Here is a 20,108-nt window from a genome sequence, read left to right on the forward strand (position 1 = left end):
GAAAGCCTAAAAACTCACTGGTCCTCCTGTTTTTTCAATTGCAGTCCGGATGCAAGAGTTTTATCACCAAGTAGAAACATTTTTTTACAAATGCCCCCCTGAGAAAATAAATCCCGCCCGGATATAGGGCTTTAAATGTTTATTGAATCTCATAGAATTTTGCCAGTCTAACACAGATTTTTTATTTACATTTAAATGCCCATTATTAAAAGTTTAGTCTTAAGCAGAAGATGAGGTGTGATTAAATAATGTCTAATTAACATACCAATAATTTGACAACCCTACTCTGTAGACCTTGGACATAAGGTCTACTGTAATAATTACTAGACTTTAACCTCTTTTAGACCGTGAGTGGGATGTTACATTTCTGTTTCTCTGCATTGGGCTACTTTAATTTTTGACTTATTGATCCTGGTGCCTCATTAGGAGACACTTCTCATACTATTTACTAGTCACATGACAACATTACACTCAATTGATTGAAAAGATGAAGGGAATCCCAGTCAAAAGTTTCTCCAGCTAAAAATTCTAATAGAATTTAGTTTGAAATAAGTCTATTGACATACTGTAGAAAGCGAAAATGTAGTTTTTGAACTAATTGTGTTCTTCTGATCCAAAATATCAAGAATCATTTTTAAATGTTAAAATAAACTACTGTCCCTATATGAGGTCTTCCTAATCTCAAACAGCTAGGAGAAATTAAAAAATGCACACCAAGCAAAAGTCCTGATCTCGTGAGGTTAATAAATCATACCTTTGAGAGCTCAAAGTTTATCAGGAAACATCTCCACAGAAGCACCCTGTCAATAAAACTGAACATCATCTGACATGCCAACAAAGGAAAGTACAAATACAACAAACCGTTCTTTAATCACACAAAACAGAGCAAACTATATATGATCTATATAAACATAATAAGTATTTAAATTTTAACCAGCCAGAGATATAAATAGGCTCCACTTTCTCCAACAGCACACTCATTATCAAGACGAACATAATCTCTAGTCAAGAAACGACACTGCAGCAGAGCAGGTACCGTCTTACTTATTATTTTACGACTTATTACCTATTAAAAATATCTACACAATTATTTACGATTTTTGTTCTTTTTTTGAAGACATTTCTCCAAACATGTCGTCTCTGCTGGCGTTTCAATTTCTGCTGATTTGCCTGTCAGCGGAAATGATCTCCTGTGAATCAGGTAAGAACGTCTCTCTAAAATGTGCAAAAAATGTTTTGAAACTACATGAAAAATAAGTTAAGGTTTAGCTTCAACTTTATAGAATGTATTCAGCCTGTAAAATGATTAGTATCAATTAGGAGAGTGGTTCCCAAATGGTTACTAAGGCTGTATGTTGTACCGCTATGTGCTGTAAATTTACAGTTACAGTTACAATAGGGGTATTATTGGGTATCTCCACTGACTTACCTCAAGAAGCTTATTTGACTTGATAAACAGTCTTTCAAATGTTCTGTCATTACAGATGAGGTGACGCCTACATATGAGGCTCGAACCTGCAAAGAAATTCGAGAGAAGTACCATCAAAAAACAGGTAAACCTGAAACTGTACATTATGAAGTTCTCTAAAAGAGTAACTAGTAACAGTAGGATTTTGACCAATCATTGAATAATGATGTTTATTCACAAACAGACGGCCTGTACTACCTGACAACGGACAGTGGGGTTGTCTACCAGACCTACTGTGATATGACCACTGATGGAGGCGGCTGGACTCTGGTGGCCAGTGTGCACGAGAACAACATGTATGGGAAGTGCACTGTAGGTGACCGCTGGTCCAGCCAGCAAGGTAATGACATTAATAAGCCTGAAGGAGACGGAAACTGGGCTAACAAAGCAACATTTGGAACTGCAGAAGGTGCTACTAGCGACGACTACAAGGTACAGTATGATGCACTACCTGTTATGTATGTAGTATTTTACCCTATTGATGGTACCGGAGTGCTGGCTGTCACCCCGACCATAAATTCCCTCGTTCCTCTCACAGAATCCTGGGTATTATGACATCAAGGCTCAGGATGTGTCTGTGTGGCACGTTCCCAATAACGCCGAGATGCAGGAATGGAGATGCAATTCCATCTTACGCTACCACACCGACAATCACTTTCTCGATGACAATGGAGGAAACCTCTATAACTTATTCAAGGTAAAAAAAAAGAAAGAAACAGCACTATGGTAAAATTACCAGTCAAAATCTAATAAAGCTTTGGGTTCTTTGATTTTACCAAATTGAAAAACCTCTGGAATATAATTAAGAGGAAGATGGGTGATCACAAGCCATCAAACCAAGTTGAACTGCTTGAAGTTTTGCACCAGAAATGGCATAAAGTTATCCAAAATCAGTGTGTAGGACTGGTGGAGGAGAACATACCAAGATGTATGAAAATTGTCACTAAAATAGTGATTTCTGACCTCTTAAAACTTTATGGATTTCCATTATTTGAGGTATGAAAGTTTTCTGCAATTAAATGCTGTAAATGACAATATTTTTATTTGGAATGTGGGAGAAATGTTGTCCATAGTTTTTACAATAAAACAACTATGTTCATTTTACTAAAAAATATTTTCCTATAAATAGCAAAATCAGAGAAAATCTCTTAATTTTTTCCAGAGCTGTTTTTAACAATCTCTCTCATAACAATCTTACTCTATTTAAAAAAAGAAGAAAATGCACTATAGTGGGGGTACGTGTAATGTATCACAATGTAACTTAATACGAGCAGAAAGTGTACTGAATTACAATCAAAATCAATTAACAAGGCAGAAATTACATTATAGTAGAAATATGGGTAATGTATCACCATCACTAAAATCATATTATAGTGAAGGTATGGATATTGTATCACAGTCAAACTCAATTAAAAGAGCAGAAACTGTACTATAGTAAAATTCTGTATATTGTTTTTCAATCTAACAATCGAAAAAGCAGAAACTGTACTTTATTTGAATGATGTGTATTGTTTCTCCAAAAGGTCCGTAATAAACTGTAATAAACTGTAATAAAATTAAAGTATTTTTTATTATTATTTTCCTATTAGAAATACCCAGTGGTGTATGGAACTGGTGTTTGCCGTACTAATAATGGACCTTCTGCACCGGTGGTGTACGATTTTGGAAATAAACTTACTAACAAGAATTTCTATGGTCCCAACTCAAGAGGTATGCACTCACAAAAACACAATTTTACACAAAAATACCCAAAATTGTCTGGACAAAATTATTGTCACCTTCTTACAGTTGTTGGAAGATAACTTTGTTTTAAGAATATGATGCTTGTTTAAACTCACCTTTGCTGAGTAACAGGTTTGGGCGATATAAAAATCACCTGAAACCAGAAAACAGTAGAGATATTGACTTAATCATTGCATTGCATGCCTCACTGTGTTTGCCTCACTAAGCATGGAGAACAAAAAGAGAAGATAATTGGTAACCGGAAACCTTAAGAAACCAAAATTGTGAAAAAATATCAACAATATCAAGGTTACAAGTTTTTTCATCATTTTTCATCTCCAGAGATCTTGATGTTCCTTTAATCAAAAAGTTTACAACCCATGGTATTGTAGATACTGTAGCTAACCTCTATGGACGTGGACAGAGGAGAATAATTGATAAAAGCCTGCAATGTAAGATAGTCTGGATGGTGGATAAGCAGCCCTGTTGCTTTTTACACAATGCAAGAACAAAGCATGAAAACAGACTGTCCACAGGTTGTAATATAGCAATGAGCTTCACAACGTGCTTTGCAAAGGGTGTAAGAAGCGGCTTAGGAGTGCAAACCAACCAGAGTCTGTTTTAAGCAGATTAGGTAATGCTGGTTTGCAAACACACTAAAGCACACATATACCATCTTAGCTGATCAGCTAAATTTGGAAGCAGTGATTGGTCATGATACTTAGATTTTTCACTAAAGAACTATTTGAGCAATTAGCAAATTTGCCTCACAAGATCCAAAATAGAAAATTTGTAAGTAAATTTGTACATTTCCTCCAGCACTCTGTCCATAATGACCCAGATCATCTTTAGCCCTATCCAGACAGGATTAGTTTCTCGGGGCAGTGTCTGTGAAAAAAAATTCTACTCAGTGATAAAACTCTTGCATTCAGACTGCAATTGAAAAAACAGGAGGAGCAATGAGATAGGGCTTTAGAATGATTTGTACTCACTGTTAATTGTCTTTATTTGAATCCTTTAGGAGAGTTTGAGCCTGGATTCATCGCTTTCAGAGTTTTCAACAATGAGAGGGCAGCCATGGCCATCTGCTCTGGAGTCAGACCGACCGGCTGCAATACAGAGCATGTGAGTTAATACATTAAATAAAATAAGATAATAAGATTTGCTCAAATTTTGTTTTTTAATAAAGGAAGAAACCAATTTATGGCCAGAATATTTTACATCACATGACAAAATTATTTCAGGGTTCCTGCAAGGAGTTTCTTCATTGTAGTTTTGTAGAAAATGGCAACTTGCACTTACAGCCTACAACAACACAACTGCAAACTCAAAGGAAGGTAGCACCTGTAGGCAAGCCTGCACAAGCGTTGCCAACTCCTCAGTAAGGGAAGTAGCTATTGGCTGTCCTAAAAGCCGCTAGAAGTCGCTAAATGACGCCATTACCTAATTTGCATAATATGTTTTTAAAGCTGTAAAGGAATAATGTTGTGGGAGAGAAAAAAAGTGAGTAAAAAAACACCCTAAATATGTTAGAACTACAAATTAACTCTAACAAATGACGTCATGATTTATGCTTTGTATAAATCATTTTTACGTAAATTACATAAATTCGTTTTTTTTTTGTTAGCATAAGAGAAGCAGTTAGCAGGAACTGCTATTCTACGTTTAACCCTCCTTTTTTATCCGGGCTTGGGACCGGCACAGTGACCTTAAAGAGACAGCAGAGGGTATGAAAAGTCGCTTAACATAGCGACAAAGTCTCTAAGTTGGCAGCACTGGCCTGCACACCGACGATGAATTAATAGTGCAAATCATTTATGCTTGTAACCAATAGGGAAAATGTATAGATTAATGTGGTCCTACATTATTTAAGTAAGATCTACTACAATACAGCAGGTAAAATAAACTTCAGTGCGCTCCAGTGTTGCGTTAGTGTGAGTTAGCATTTAGGTTAAATAACTTAACAAAAATGTTCTTGTATTTAAAGTGCAAGGTGGAAAATCAGCATGGGAATATTCTTTGTCATGTGTTGCAGTACTGTATTGGGGGAGGAGGGCATTTCCCCGATGTGGCACCGAGAGAGTGTGGAGATTTTCCCTGTTTTGACTGGAACGGCTACGGGACTAACACAGAATGGAGCGCCTCCAAAGAGATCACTGAAGCTGCTGTGTTTCTGTTCTACCGCTGAGATCCAGATCACTTCAGACAACTTCAGCTCTATCATTTTCTATCTTTCTTTATCTATCCTTTATTCTACAGATTATATAGTAAAATCGTTTCTTAATAGGTGATGGTAACTCTTATGTAGAATTATAGATATTACAACATTGACATTATAAAACTGATTAGAAGCAGGCTCCAAATACATGTTAGCTACATTAGCCTCATAACAACAGTACTAATTAGTGAATTATAAACTCCAAATATATGTTAGCTACATTAGCCCCATAACAGCAGTGCTAATTAGTGGAATATAAGCTCCAAATACATGTTAGCTACATTAGCCTTATAACAACAGTGCTAATTAATGTAATATAAGCTTCAAATACATGTTAGCTACATTAGCTTCATAACAGCAGTACTAATTAGTGAATTATAAACTCCAAATAGATGTTGACTACATATTACCCTTATAACAGTACTAATTAATGTAATATAAGCTCCAAATACATGTTAGCTACATTAGCCTCATAACAACAGTACTAATTAATGGAACATCAGCTCCAAATACATGTTAGCTACATTAGCCTCATAATAACAGTGCTAATTAGTGGATTATAAGCTCCAAATACATGTTAGCTACATTAGCCTCATAACAACATTGACATCTTCTGAGGTAAATGCTTTCACTACTTGACAGATAGCTACATTAGACTCATATATCTAGCGCTAATTTGTAGGTTATGAACAGTTCTATTACTTGTTAGCTATATTAGCCTCATAATTCTAGTGCTAATAAGTGAGATACAACTTTCACTACTTGTTAGCTAACTACCTAAATATCATAGCTCTATTGCTATATTGTGATGTAGAAGCTTCCTCTAATTTTTCGCTAGTTATATTATCTTTATAGCACCAACACTAATGCGGTGAGGTATACGCTAACACTTTTTAGCTAGTTGTTAGCTACATTAGCCTCACAGCTCAAGAGATAATTTGTGATGTACCAAATCATACTTGCCTCTAGGTGCAGTAAAAATGGAGATACAAGTTTTTTTTTTTTGTGAAATTGATTATAAGTATCTTGTGTCTTTACCACTAAGAATCTTCCGACAGTGATGAAGCTGTGCCAATGTTTCCCATCTCTCCTGAAATCCCTACACAGTTTTAACTTCACTCCAAAACCTAAAGAGTTACAATAACCAAGAAAGGATTTTCTATGTTTTCATTTTGGGATTTACTCTGTACTGAATCAAATAAAGCATGATAAAGAAAAATCTGTTTTCTGTTTTTGTTTTTGCATTTATGCCATTGGATTCATAAATTTGCTTAATCTTTCACTCAGAACATCCAAAAGTAGTATAAAAAAATTCTAGAAACATTTAAGCTCTAATAAAACTAAAACTGAGCCATACAACAACCATAAATCTTGAAATACACAATTCCTTTGGATTATTATATAGCTCTTATCTTCAGATGGTAAACGACCAGTTTGTTAAAAGACTTAAAAAGTAAACTGATACCAAGTGTAATAAAGGATGCTAACTGGCTTATTTTATTTATTTTATGCAAGTAGATTATTGGCTCTCCTTACTGGCCCTCTCCCACACTCCCTGCTCGCTCTGTACACAGCAGCAAAGAAAACACTGCAATATGACTTAGTAATATAAAATAATCATCGTTCAATATACATTATTCGGTCTTTTTGACTTATTTGGACAAATGTTTTTGTTAGTCAAATATTCTGTGTAGAAAATAGTTATATGAATGTATTTCTAACTGAATTATGGAGTGTGGTGTTCAGGTCAATAAGAGAGTTTAAACCTTTTTCTATTCATGCTCTGGTTACACAAAATAAAAGGTTTTGAATTTTGTTCAATCCAGCAGAGGGAGCTGCCATGTCAAAAATAAGCATCAGCACCTGGAACATTACTGTTTAATCAATACTGCCCACAAACTAACTTACCCAAGCACTTTACAGTGTATTAGCTGTTGTAGGTAGGGGAACATTTAGGAACATAAATCTAAAACTGAATTACAACAAATATTGAAAATCAAATAAAACAAATTGCAATAACTCATTGATTACAACATAAACTGACACACAAATACCTGCTTAACAAAACTACAACTAAATCTCCTTTATTATCGGTTAAATAAAAAAAGTGGCACCTCAAAGCATCATGGTTGCAATGACATCATCATGTGACTGTGTGTCTCATAGTTTGGGGTTTGTGTACACAGTACATTTACTACAGTACAGATTCTGCTGTTTTAATTGAGTAAGATTGTGATTTAGTATCTATTTTCCCCATAGTACAGTTTTCATAATTTTAATTGATTTATAGGGCAGGTCCTGCTCTTTAAATTGAGTTAGACTGTGAATGAGTACTCATACATTAAGTTTTTTTTAGTTTCTGATCTTTTATTTGAGTTAGATTGTGAATCAGTATCCATACATTCACTACAGGACAGTTCATGCTCTTTTAGTTAAGTTAGATTGTGAAACAGTATCTATACACGCACTATAGGACAGGCCCTTCTCTTTTAACTGAGTTAGATTGTGAAACAGTATCCATACTTTCATTACAGTACAGATTTATAGGACAGGTCCTGCTCTTTTAATTAAGTTAGACTGGGATACTATACCTATACTTTTACTATAGTAGCGTTCCTGCTGTTTAAATTGCGTTAGACTGGGATACTATATCTATACTTTAACTATAGTACCATTTCTGCTATTTTAATTGAGTAAGATCGGAATACTATACCCTTCTTTAACTTTAGTCTTGTTCCTGCTCTTTTAATTGATTAAGATCGGAATACTATACCCTTCTTTAACTTTAGTATTGTTCCTGCTCTTTTAATTGATTAAGATCGGAATACTATACCCTTCTTTAACTTTAGTACTCTTCCTGCTCTTTTAATTGCGTAAGATTGGGATACTATACCTATACTTTAAATATAGTACCATTTCTGCTCTTTTAATTGATTAAGATCGGAATACTATACCCTTCTTTAACTATAGTACCATTCCTGCACTTTTAATCGAGTAAGATCGGAATACTATACCCAGTGTTGGGAAGTAACGGATTACATGTAACGGATTACATGTAACGGCGTTACGTAATCAGATTACAAATTATTAGTAACTGTAATCCGTTACAGTTACTGCTTCAGTAAGTGGTAATCAGATTACAGTTACTCTGCTAAAATAAAAGGGTTACATTGCGGTACTTTCCTATTTTTGCTCTTCCAATCCAACACCGACAAAACGCAAATAACATTTTGCGGTGAAATCGCTCTGATATGACAGGGAACTGTCTGCCCCTCCTCCCGTCTCGCTGCACACACACACAGGGAGGAGGGGCAGACAGCGGCTCCGCACACACAACGAGACGAAATTAACTGACATTTTGTTCAACGAATAAAAACGAGACGAAAATGTTTGGCAGGGACGAAATCCAATCAGACTGATTTAGGTCTGTGAAAGGTAGGGACCAGTTAGGAAGAGATCCAATCACTGCTACTTTAGCGGAGGCGCCGCGCGCTCAGTTACAAACCCGGCAATTAACCTGTCGTTACGGAGCTCGACTGGAAGTTAACTCGACAGTGTTCAGCAGGAAGAGAGAGAGGAGAGGCGATATAATTCTCCTTTGACGTCGCGAAAAACAAGATAATGTGTAAACAGAGACTCCATCTCCGGTAAAAACACCACTAATCTTTCAGCTTCTGCAGAGCAGAGTCACACAGATCTCCATGCAGAGATCCGCGTTTTAATGCTGATGTTATTTCATGAGCTGATGGGGTGTTTAACTCGGCAGTGCACTAAAACACAGAACTGATACAGAACTCACTCATTAAGATCAGATCATCTGTTTAGTCTCACAGTGGGAAAGATATAGCTAGTGTTAAAACAGGAACAGGTCAGAAAGAACTCAATAATATAACCAAAATAAAACAATAAAATAAGTCAATCTATGAACCCAAAAGTCTGTGTAAAGTTCCTTACAGCACTTTCTCATCAGTTTCTCACTTTAACTCATGACGTCTCTCAGTACATCCTGAGAGCATCTCTACAGGACAGTGTGTGAATGTTTGTTTTGATCTCATTTATAGACTGTAGCTCCAGTAGATGTGCTGGAGATAAAACTAGATCCTTTAAAAGCTGTTTTTGCATCTACAGCTCTGTTTAAACTATAATTTAACTATTCAGTTGTTTTATGACCTGATTTCTAGAGCAAATTTTTAAATGTAACATATGTATAGTCACACACCTACAATAATAATAATAATAATAATATACATTAAATCATATATAAATATATTTCACTTTCAAACATTAACAATATTACTCAAGTGGTTATTAAACGTTTCATTTCGTATACGTGTAGAGTTAATAATTCAAGGGAACTGATGAAAAAGCATTTACATTTACACCCTTTACATTTTAGTCGACTAAATTTACTGTAATTTTAGTAGACTATATTCTTATGACATTAAGTCGACTAAAACTAAAAACATTTCAGATGACTAAATTGTGACTAAAACTAAATACTATTTTCGTCACAAGACTATGACTAAGACTAAATCAAAATGTGTTGTCAAAATTAACACTGGTGGCAAACCTGCAAATAGATAGCTTACAGTTGTTGTTACATTGTTTGGTTTTAAATGGTTTTATCATCAATTTATAGAAGTGGTTCATAAAATTGTTTGATGAAATCGTTTCATAAGTATTTTTATAGAGTGATTGAAAAGGCTGTTTTATTTGTTTATCTATTTGTTAACTGGAAAGAAAAATAATAATATGCAATATGTGGTTGCTACATTCATTCAGGGTTAAAAAAATGACAATATTTAAAGTAATCCAAAGTAATCAGATTACGTTACTCACTTGAAGTAATGTAACGGATTACGTTACAAATTACATTTTGAGTGATGTAATCAGTAATCTGTAAGGGATTACATTTTAAAAGTAACCTTCCCAACACTGACTATACCCTTCTTTAACTTTAGTACTGTTCCTGCTCTTTTAATTGAGTAAGATTGGTAACTGGTACCTACAAAAAGTGCTCCAAGAAAGGACAACCAGGGAACTAATAAGGCAGATCCCTCAGACTCAAGGCCCTCATACTGAACGATTATGGCCAGCTAACCATGCTACATAAACTGGATCCAGCCTGGTTTGTAAGCTCTGTGCTGAATTGTGTATGCGGAACACCCACCATGCTTAAAACAGCTCAGTCCTTAAGTAAAAAAGACTGTATGAACCTCCACCAGGGAGAGTCCCAACACGAGAGGTTGGTCAACATCCTTACACTACTAGGATGTTAATATTTATTCATGAAGTTTTCTCAATATTTCCCATCCTGAACGAGCATGTACGTGTTTTTCTCAGACGTCCTCTGAGAAAATTACAGACTGAATTATCTACTGTTTTTTCGCTGAACTCTGTGGTCGAAAGGTCATTTTAGTCCCGTCCGGACACACATCTCTGAGTTTTATCACCTCGCCGAAAAACAACAGCGAGTGGAAATGGAGGAGCTACTGAACGTTATGTCACGTGACCGAGAAAGCCTAAAAACTCACTGGTCCTCACTGATCAGCACCTGGAACATTACTGTTTAATCAATACTGCCCACAAACTAACTTACCCAAGCACTTTACAGTGTATTAGCTGTTGTAGGTAGGGGAACATTTAGGAACATAAATCGAAAACTGAATTACAACAAATATTGAAAATCAAATAAAACAAATTGCAATAACTCATTGATTACCACATAAACGGACACACAAATACCTGCTTAACAAAACTACAACTTAATCTCCTTTATTATCGGTTAAATAAAAAAAGTGGCACCTCAAAGCATCATGGTTGCAATGACATCATCATGTGACTGTGTGTCTCATAGTTTGGGGTTTGTGTACACAGTACATTTACTACAGTACAGATTCTGCTGTTTTAATTGAGTAAGATTGTGATTTAGTATCTATTTTCCCCATAGTACAGTTTTCATCATTTTAATTGATTTATAGGGCAGGTCCTGCTCTTTAAATTGAGTTAGACTGTGAATGAGTACTCATACATTAAGTTTTTTTTAGTTTTTGATCTTTTATTTGAGTTAGATTGTGAATCAGTATCCATACATTCACTACAGGACAGTTCATGCTCTTTTAGTTAAGTTAGATTGTGAAACAGTATCTATACACGCACTATAGGACAGGCCCTTCTCTTTTAACTGAGTTAGATTGTGAAACAGTATCCATACTTTCATTACAGTACAGATTTATAGGACAGGTCCTGCTCTTTTAATTAAGTTAGACTGGGATACTATACCTATACTTTTACTATAGTAGCGTTCCTGCTGTTTAAATTGCGTTAGACTGGGATACTATACCTATACTTTAACTATAGTACCATTTCTGCAATTTTAATTGCGCAAGATCGGAATACTATACCCTTCTTTAACTTTAGTACTGTTCCTGCTCTTTTAATTGCACAAGATTGGAATACTATACCTATACTTTAAATATAGTACCATCTCTGCTATTTTAATTGTGTAAGATTGGGATACTATACCCATACTTTAAACTATAGTACCATTCCTGCTTTTTAATTGTGTTAAACTGACTCGGACAGATCTCCTATCTACTACGAACTTGTGTGACTCAAACTTGGGAGGTATGTCAACATCCGTTCACTGCTAGGATGTTAATATTTGTTTTGATTTAGTAACATCAGTTCATTTCAGTTCAAAAGTGCTCAGAGGAAGTACAACCAGGAAACCAGTGACAGGGTTATGGTATAACTGGTGACAAGGTCAGGGTCATGGTGTACAGTAACTGGTACCTACAAAAAGTGCTCCAAGAAAGGACAACCAGGGAACTAATAAGGCAGATCCCTCAGACTCAAGGCCCTCATACTGAACGATTATGGCCAGCTAACCATGCTACATAAACTGGATCCAGCCTGGTTTGTAAGCTCTGTGCTGAATTGTGTATGTGCGGAACACCCACCATGCTTAAAACAGCTCAGTCCTTAAGTAAAAAAGACTGTATGAACCTCCACCAGGGAGAGTCCCAACACGAGAGGTTGGTCAACATCCTTACACTACTAGGATGTTAATATTTATTCATGAAGTTTTCTCAATATATCCCATCCGGAACGAGCATGTACGTGTTTTTCTCAGACGTCCTCTGAGAAAATTACAGACTGAATTATCTACTGTTTTTTCGCTGAACTCTGTGGTCGAAAGGTCATTTTAGTCCCGTCCGGACACACATCTCTGAGTTTTATCACCTCGCCGAAAAACAACGGCGAGTGGAAATGGAGGAGCTACTAAACGTTGTCACGTGACCGAGAAAGCCTAAAAACTCACTGGTCCTCCTGTTTTTTCAATTGCAGTCCGGATGCAAGAGTTTTATCACCAAGTAGAAACATTTTTTTACAAATGCCCCCCTGAGAAAATAAATCCCGCCCGGATATAGGGCTTTAAATGTTTATTGAATCTCATAGAATTTTGCCAGTCTAACACAGATTTTTTATTTACATTTAAATGCCCATTATTAAAAGTTTAGTCTTAAGCAGAAGATGAGGTGTGATTAAATAATGTCTAATTAACATACCAATAATTTGACAACCCTACTCTGTAGACCTTGGACATAAGGTCTACTGTAATAATTACTAGACTTTAACCTCTTTTAGACCGTGAGTGGGATGTTACATTTCTGTTTCTCTGCATTGGGCTACTTTAATTTTTGACTTATTGATCCTGGTGCCTCATTAGGAGACACTTCTCATACTATTTACTAGTCACATGACAACATTACACTCAATTGATTGAAAAGATGAAGGGAATCCCAGTCAAAAGTTTCTCCAGCTAAAAATTCTAATAGAATTTAGTTTGAAATAAGTCTATTGACATACTGTAGAAAGCGAAAATGTATTTTTTGAACTAATTGTGTTCTTCTGATCCAAAATATCAAGAATCATTTTTAAATGTTAAAATAAACTACTGTCCCTATATGAGGTCTTCCTAATCTCAAACAGCTAGGAGAAATTAAAAAATGCACACCAAGCAAAAGTCCTGATCTCGTGAGGTTAATAAATCATACCTTTGAGAGCTCAAAGTTTATCAGGAAACATCTCCACAGAAGCACCCTGTCAATAAAACTGAACATCATCTGACATGCCAACAAAGGAAAGTACAAATATAACAAACCGTTCTTTAATCACCCAAAACAGAGCAAACTAGATACGATCTATAAAAACGTAACTTGGAAGTATAAGTATTTAAATTTGAACCAGCCAGAGAGATATAAATAGGCTCCACTTTCTCCAACAGCACACTCATTATCAAGACGAACATAATCTCTAGTCAAGAAACGACACTGCAGCAGAGCAGGTACCGTCTTACTTATTATTTTACGACTTATTACCTATTAAAAATATCTACACAATTATTTACGATTTTTGTTCTTTTTTTGAAGACATTTCTCCAAACATGTCGTCTCTGCTGGCATTTCAATTTCTGCTGATTTGCCTGTCAGCGGAAATGATCTCCTGTGAATCAGGTAAGAACGTCTCTCTAAAATGTGCAAAAAATGTTTTGAAACTACATGAAAAATTAGTTAAGGTTTAGCTTCAACTTTATAGAATGTATTCAGCCTGTAAAATGATTAGTATCAATTAGGAGAGTGGTTCCCAAATGGTTACTAAGGCTGTATGTTGTACCGCTATGTGCTGTAAATTTACAGTTACAGTTACAATAGGGGTATTATTGGGTATCTCCACTGACTTACCTCAAGAAGCTTATTTGACTTGATAAACAGTCTTTCAAATGTTCTGTCATTACAGATGAGGTGACGCCTACATATGAGGCTCGAACCTGCAAAGAAATTCGAGAGAAGTACCATCAAAAAACAGGTAAACCTGAAACTGTACATTATGAAGTTCTCTAAAAGAGTAACTAGTAACAGTAGGATTTTGACCAATCATTGAATAATGATGTTTATTCACAAACAGACGGCCTGTACTACCTGACAACGGACAGTGGGGTTGTCTACCAGACCTACTGTGATATGACCACTGATGGAGGCGGCTGGACGCTGGTGGCCAGTGTGCACGAGAACAACATGTATGGGAAGTGCACTGTAGGTGACCGCTGGTCCAGCCAGCAAGGTAATGACATTAATAAGCCTGAAGGAGACGGAAACTGGGCTAACAAAGCAACATTTGGAACTGCAGAAGGTGCTACTAGCGACGACTACAAGGTACAGTATGATGCACTACCTGTTATGTATGTAGTATTTTACCCTATTGATGGTACCGGAGTGCTGGCTGTCACCCCGACCATAAATTCCCTCGTTCCTCTCACAGAATCCTGGGTATTATGACATCAAGGCTCAGGATGTGTCTGTGTGGCACGTTCCCAATAACGCCGAGATGCAGGAATGGAGGTGCAATTCCATCTTACGCTACCACACCGACAATCACTTTCTCGATGACAATGGAGGAAACCTCTATAACTTATTCAAGGTAAAAAAAAAAGAAAGAAACAGCACTATGGTAAAATTACCAGTCAAAATCTAATAAAGCTTTGGGTTCTTTGATTTTACCAAATTGAAAAACCTCTGGAATATAATTAAGAGGAAGATGGGTGATCACAAGCCATCAAACCAAGTTGAACTGCTTGAAGTTTTGCACCAGAAATGGCATAAAGTTATCCAAAATCAGTGTGTAGGACTGGTGGAGGAGAACATACCAAAATGTATGAAAACTGTCACTAAAATAGTGATTTCTGAACTCTTAAAACTTTTTGGATTTGCATTATTTGAGGTCTGAAAGTTTTCTGCAATTAAATGCTGTAAATGACAATATTTTTATTTGGAATGTGGGAGAAATGTTGTCCATAGTTTTTACAATAAAACAACTATGTTCATTTTACTAAAAAAATATTTTCCTATAAATAGCAAAATCAGAGAAAATCTCTTAATTTTTTCCAGAGCTGTTTTTCACAATCTCTCTCATAACAATCTTACTCTATTTAAAAAAAAGAAGAAAATGCACTATAGTGGGGGTACGTGTAATGTATCACAATGTAACTTAATACGAGCAGAAAGTGTACTGTATTACAATCAAAATCAATTAACAAGGCAGAAATTACATTATAGTAGAAATATGGGTAATGTATCACCATCACTAAAATCATATTATAGTGAAGGTATGGATATTGTATCACAGTCAAACTCAATTAAAAGAGCAGAAACTGTACTATAGTAAAATTCTGTATATTGTTTTTCAATCTAACAATCAAAAAAGCAGAAACTGTACTTTATTTGAATGATGTGTATTGTTTCTCCAAAAGGTCCGTAATAAACTGTAATAAACTGTAATAAAATTAAAGTATTTTTTATTATTATTTTCCTATTAGAAATACCCAGTGGTGTATGGAACTGGTGTTTGCCATACTAATAATGGACCTTCTGCACCGGTGGTGTACGATTTTGGAAATAAACTTACTAACAAGAATTTCTATGGTCCCAACCCAAGAGGTATGTACTCACAAAAACACAATTTTACACAAAAATACCCAAAATTGTCTGGACAAAATTATTGTCACCTTCTTACAGTTGTTGGAAGATAACTTTGTTTTAAGAATATGATGCTTATTTAAACTCACCTTTGCTGAGTAACAGGTTTGGGCGATATAAAAATCACCTGAAACCAGAAAACAGTAGAGATGTTGACTTAATCATTGCATTGCATGCCTCACTGTGTTTGCCTCACTAAGCATTGAGAACAAAAAGAGAAGATAATTGGTAACCGGAAACCTTAAGAAACCAAAATTGTGAAAAAATATCAACAATATCAAGGTTGCAAGTTTTTTCATCATTTTTCATCTCCAGAGATCTTGATGTTCCTTTAATCAAAAAGTTTACAACCCATGGTATTGTAGATACTGTAGCTAACCTCTATGGACGTGGACGGAGGAGAATAATTGATAAAAGCCTGCAATGTAAGATAGTCTGGATGGTGGATAAGCAGCCCTGTTGCTTTTTACACAATGCAAGAACAAAGCATGAAAACAGACTGTCCACAGGTTGTAATATAGCAATGAGCATCACAACGTGCCTTGCAAAGGGTGTAAGAAGCGGCTTAGGAGTGCAAACCAACCAGAGTCTGTTTTAACCAGATTAGGTAATGCTGGTTTGCAAACACACTAAAGCACACATATACCATCTTAGCTGATCAGCTAAATTTGGAAGCAGTGATTGGTCATGATACTTAGATTTTTCACTAAAGAACTATTTGAGCAATTAGCAAATTTGCCTCACAAGATCCAAAATAGAAAATTTGTAAGTAAATTTGTACATTTCCTCCAGCACTCTGTCCATAATGACCCAGATCATCTTTAGCCCTATCCAGACATGATTAGTTTCTCGGGGCAGTGTCTGTGAAAAAAAATTCTACTCAGTGATAAAACTCTTGCATCCAGACTGCAATTGAAAAAACAGGAGGACCAATGAGATAGGGCTTTAGAATGATTTGTACTCACTGTTATTTGTCTTTATTTGAATCCTTTAGGAGAGTCTGAGCCTGGATTCATCGCTTTCAGAGTTTTCAACCATGAGAGGGCAGCCATGGCCATCTGCTCTGGAGTCAGACCGATCGGCTGCAATACAGAGCATGTGAGTTAATACATTAAATAAAATAAGATAATAAGATTTGCTCAAATTTTGTTTTTTAATAAAGGAAGAAACCAATTTATTGCCAGAATATTTTACATCACATGAAAAAATTATTTCAGGGTTCCTGCAAGGAGTTTCTTCATTGTAGTTTTGTAGAAAATGGCAACTTGCACTTACAGCCTACAACAACACAACTGCATACTCAAAGGAAGGTAGCACCTGTAGGCAAGCCTGCACAAGTGTTGCCAACTCCTCAGTAAGGGAAGTAGCTATTGGCTGTCCTAAAAGCCGCTAGAAGTCGCTAAATGGCGCCATTACCTAATTTGCATAATATGTTTTTAAAGCTGTAAAGGAATAATGTTGTGGGAGAGAAAAAAAGTGAGTAAAAAAACACCCTAAATATGTTAGAACTACAAATTAACTCTAACAAATGACGTCATGATTTATGCTTTGTATAAATCATTTTTAAGTAAATTACATAAATTCGTTTTTTTTTGTTAGCATAAGAGAAGCAGTTAGCAGGAACTGCTATTCTACGTTTAACCCTCCTTTTTTATCCGGGCTTGGGACCGGCACAGTGACCTTAAAGAGACAGCAGAGGGTATGAAAAGTCGCTTAACATAGCGACAAAGTCTCTAAGTTGGCAACACTGGCCTGCACACCGACGATGAATTAATAGTGCAAATCATTTATGCTTGTAACCAATAGGGAAAATGTATAGATTAATGTGGTCCTACATTATTTAAGTAAGATCTACTACAATACAGCAGGTAAAATAAACTTCAGTGCGCTCCAGTGTTGCGTTAGTGTGAGTTAGCATTTAGGTTAAATAACTTAACAAAAATGTTCTTGTATTTAAAGTGCAAGGTGGAAATTCAGCATGAGAATATTCTTTGTCATGTGTTGCAGTACTGTATTGGGGGAGGAGGGCATTTCCCCGAAGGGGCACCGAGACAGTGTGGAGATTTTGCCGGTTTGGACTGGAACGGCTACGGGACTAACATAGAATGGAGCTCCTCCAAAGAGATCACTGAAGCTGCTGTGTTTCTGTTCTACCGCTGAGATCCAGATCACTTCAGACAACTTCAGCTCTATCATTTTCTATCTTTCTTTATCTATCCTTTATTCTACAGATTATATAGTAAGATCATTTCTTAATAAGTGGGCTCCAAATACATGTTAGCTACATTAGCCTCATAACAACAGTGCTAATTAGTGGAATATAAGCTCCAAATACATCTTAGCTACATTAGCCTCATAACAACAGTGCTAATTAATGAAATATAAGCTCCAAATACATGTTAGCTACATTAGCCTCATAACAACAGTACTAAGTAATGTAATAAAAGCTTTAAATACATGTTAGCTGCATAGGCCTCATAATAACAGTGCTCTAAATATGTTAGCTACATATTAGCCTCATAACAACAGTGCTAATTAGTGGGATATAAGCTCCAAATAAATGTTACCTACATTAGCCTCACAACATTGCTCCAAATACGTTAGCTACATATAAGCCTCATGACAGCAGTGCTAGTTAGTGTAATTTAAGCTCCACATACATGCTAGCTACATTAGCCTCATAACAACAGTGCCTAACCTAAAGAGTTACAATAAGAAACAAATCTTTCTTTTCTTTTTGCAATTTACTCTGTACTGTCAAATATATATAAAGCATGATAAAAAGAAAAATCTGTCTTTTGTTTTTGATTATCTTGCATTTATGCCATCTGACAGTGATTTATAAATGTGCTCAATCTTTCACTCATCCAAGAGTAGCATCAATAAATAACAGAAACATTTAAGCTCTAATAAAACCAGAACAGAGCCACACAAGCACCCTAAAGCTTGATATACACAATTCTTTTTTATTACTATCCTAGCCACTTATAGCTCTTATCTTCAGATGGTAAACGACCAGTTTGTAAAGAGACTTGAGAAGTAAACTGATCCCAAGTGAAAACCCTGCAATATGACTTAAAATAAATTAGTAACTATTCAGTATAAATTATTCAGTCTTTTTCACTTATTTGGCCAAATGTTTTTGTTTGACAAATATTATATGTGTTTCTCTACTTAAAAAGGGTGTTTAAAGATGAATTTATTTCTAACTGCATTATGGAGTGTAGTGGTCAGGTCGATGAGCATTTCCTCTGGAAGCAACATTTAAATCTTTTTAATTTATGCTCTGGTTTCACGCGACAAAAGGTTTTAAATTTTGTTCAGTCCAGCAGAGGGAGCTGCCACGTCAAAAACACCAGCACCTGGAACATCACTGTTTAATCAAGACTGCCCACAAACTAATTTACCCAAGCACTTTATGGTATATTAGCTGTTGTAGGTAGGGGAACATTGAGGAACAAAATAATTATTTAATTACAACATAAACTAACATAGAAATATCTTTCATATTGCTGAAAAATAAATTGAAGGTACCCCAAAAGCATCATGGGAGGACGTATTGTGACATGCCGTTATCATGCATCTGTGGAGGCCATACACTGGGGTTTGCTTGGACCTCTTTAGATACGGAATCCAGGCGCTGTTCTTAGTTGCAGACGGCAGTTCGTAAATGTAAGCTGTTGGTGGCAGCATAGAATGGATTTTCAACGGCCTTAAAGGCGCTCTAGTGATTTTATTAACTGCTTTTTCTTAACTCTGCCCTTCAACTCGTCCCAAATCACTTGGGTTTTTTTTTTTTTAAAGCAGTGTTTTCTACCTGACTGCATAAAATAAAGCACAAATATTAATGTGAATGTGCATCCAAATTTTTGACTGGTCACATACATGTAAATCAATAAAACTAAGCTTTAAAGAGTGACCCTCTGAAAAACTGAAGGGTAAACAGGGACAACAGCAGTGCTGGACAGTCAGAGCAGAAAGCTGCTGATGATTATGAAACAGTGAACCACAGGGAGAAGCGGCAGAAAAAGCCTGATCTAAAAAAAGGACTTTAAAAAGTTGCTGATTCAGTTCTTCTTCCCAGCTGAGCCGCTAGGTCACGGTTCATCTTTGGTCAGAGCTTTCCACCGGGCACCACTGGCCTTGTCCTTCCCGAGAGGAA

At 35.9% G+C, this 20,108-nt stretch overlaps 1 protein-coding gene across 5 annotated transcripts; it reads left to right on the top strand.

The window, feature by feature from the left end:
* The first annotated feature begins 923 nt into the window (after positions 1–923).
* Positions 924–18,750, top strand: LOC111195175 (intelectin-like). Of its 5 annotated transcripts, none has more exons than XM_049472492.1 (8): positions 924–1,032; positions 1,118–1,201; positions 1,485–1,553; positions 1,653–1,900; positions 2,007–2,165; positions 15,787–15,907; positions 16,941–17,044; positions 17,954–18,750. In XM_049472492.1, the coding sequence occupies exons 2-8, from the start codon at positions 1,132–1,134 to the stop codon at positions 18,104–18,106; spliced, it is 924 nt and encodes a 307-aa protein (XP_049328449.1). In that variant the 5' UTR covers positions 924–1,032; positions 1,118–1,131; the 3' UTR covers positions 18,107–18,750. The 5 variants fall into 5 exon arrangements, with proteins under 5 accessions (XP_049328449.1, XP_049328447.1, XP_049328448.1 ...); XM_049472490.1 differs by lacking the exons at positions 15,787–15,907; positions 16,941–17,044 and adding exons at positions 3,058–3,178; positions 4,212–4,315 and having other exon boundaries at positions 929–1,032; XM_049472491.1 differs by lacking the exon at positions 15,787–15,907 and adding an exon at positions 3,058–3,178 and having other exon boundaries at positions 929–1,032.
* The last annotated feature ends 1,358 nt before the right edge of the window (positions 18,751–20,108 follow it).

This window comes from Astyanax mexicanus, chromosome 25 (genome assembly GCF_023375975.1).
Source record: "Astyanax mexicanus isolate ESR-SI-001 chromosome 25, AstMex3_surface, whole genome shotgun sequence".
Taxonomy (NCBI): domain Eukaryota; kingdom Metazoa; phylum Chordata; class Actinopteri; order Characiformes; family Acestrorhamphidae; genus Astyanax; species Astyanax mexicanus.

What these genes read in the sequence shown, in the direction of transcription:
- LOC111195175 (XM_049472492.1), top strand. Translation starts at nt 1,132, where the DNA reads ATGTCGTCTCTGCTGGCGTTTCAATTTCTGCTGATTTGCCTGTCAGCG. An exon ending in GAAGTACCATCAAAAAACAG is followed by an intron (nt 1,554 to 1,652) that starts GTAAACCTGAAA and finishes ATTCACAAACAG; the next exon opens with ACGGCCTGTACTACCTGACA. An exon ending in ACCTCTATAACTTATTCAAG is followed by an intron (nt 2,166 to 15,786) that starts GTAAAAAAAAAG and finishes TTTTCCTATTAG; the next exon opens with AAATACCCAGTGGTGTATGG.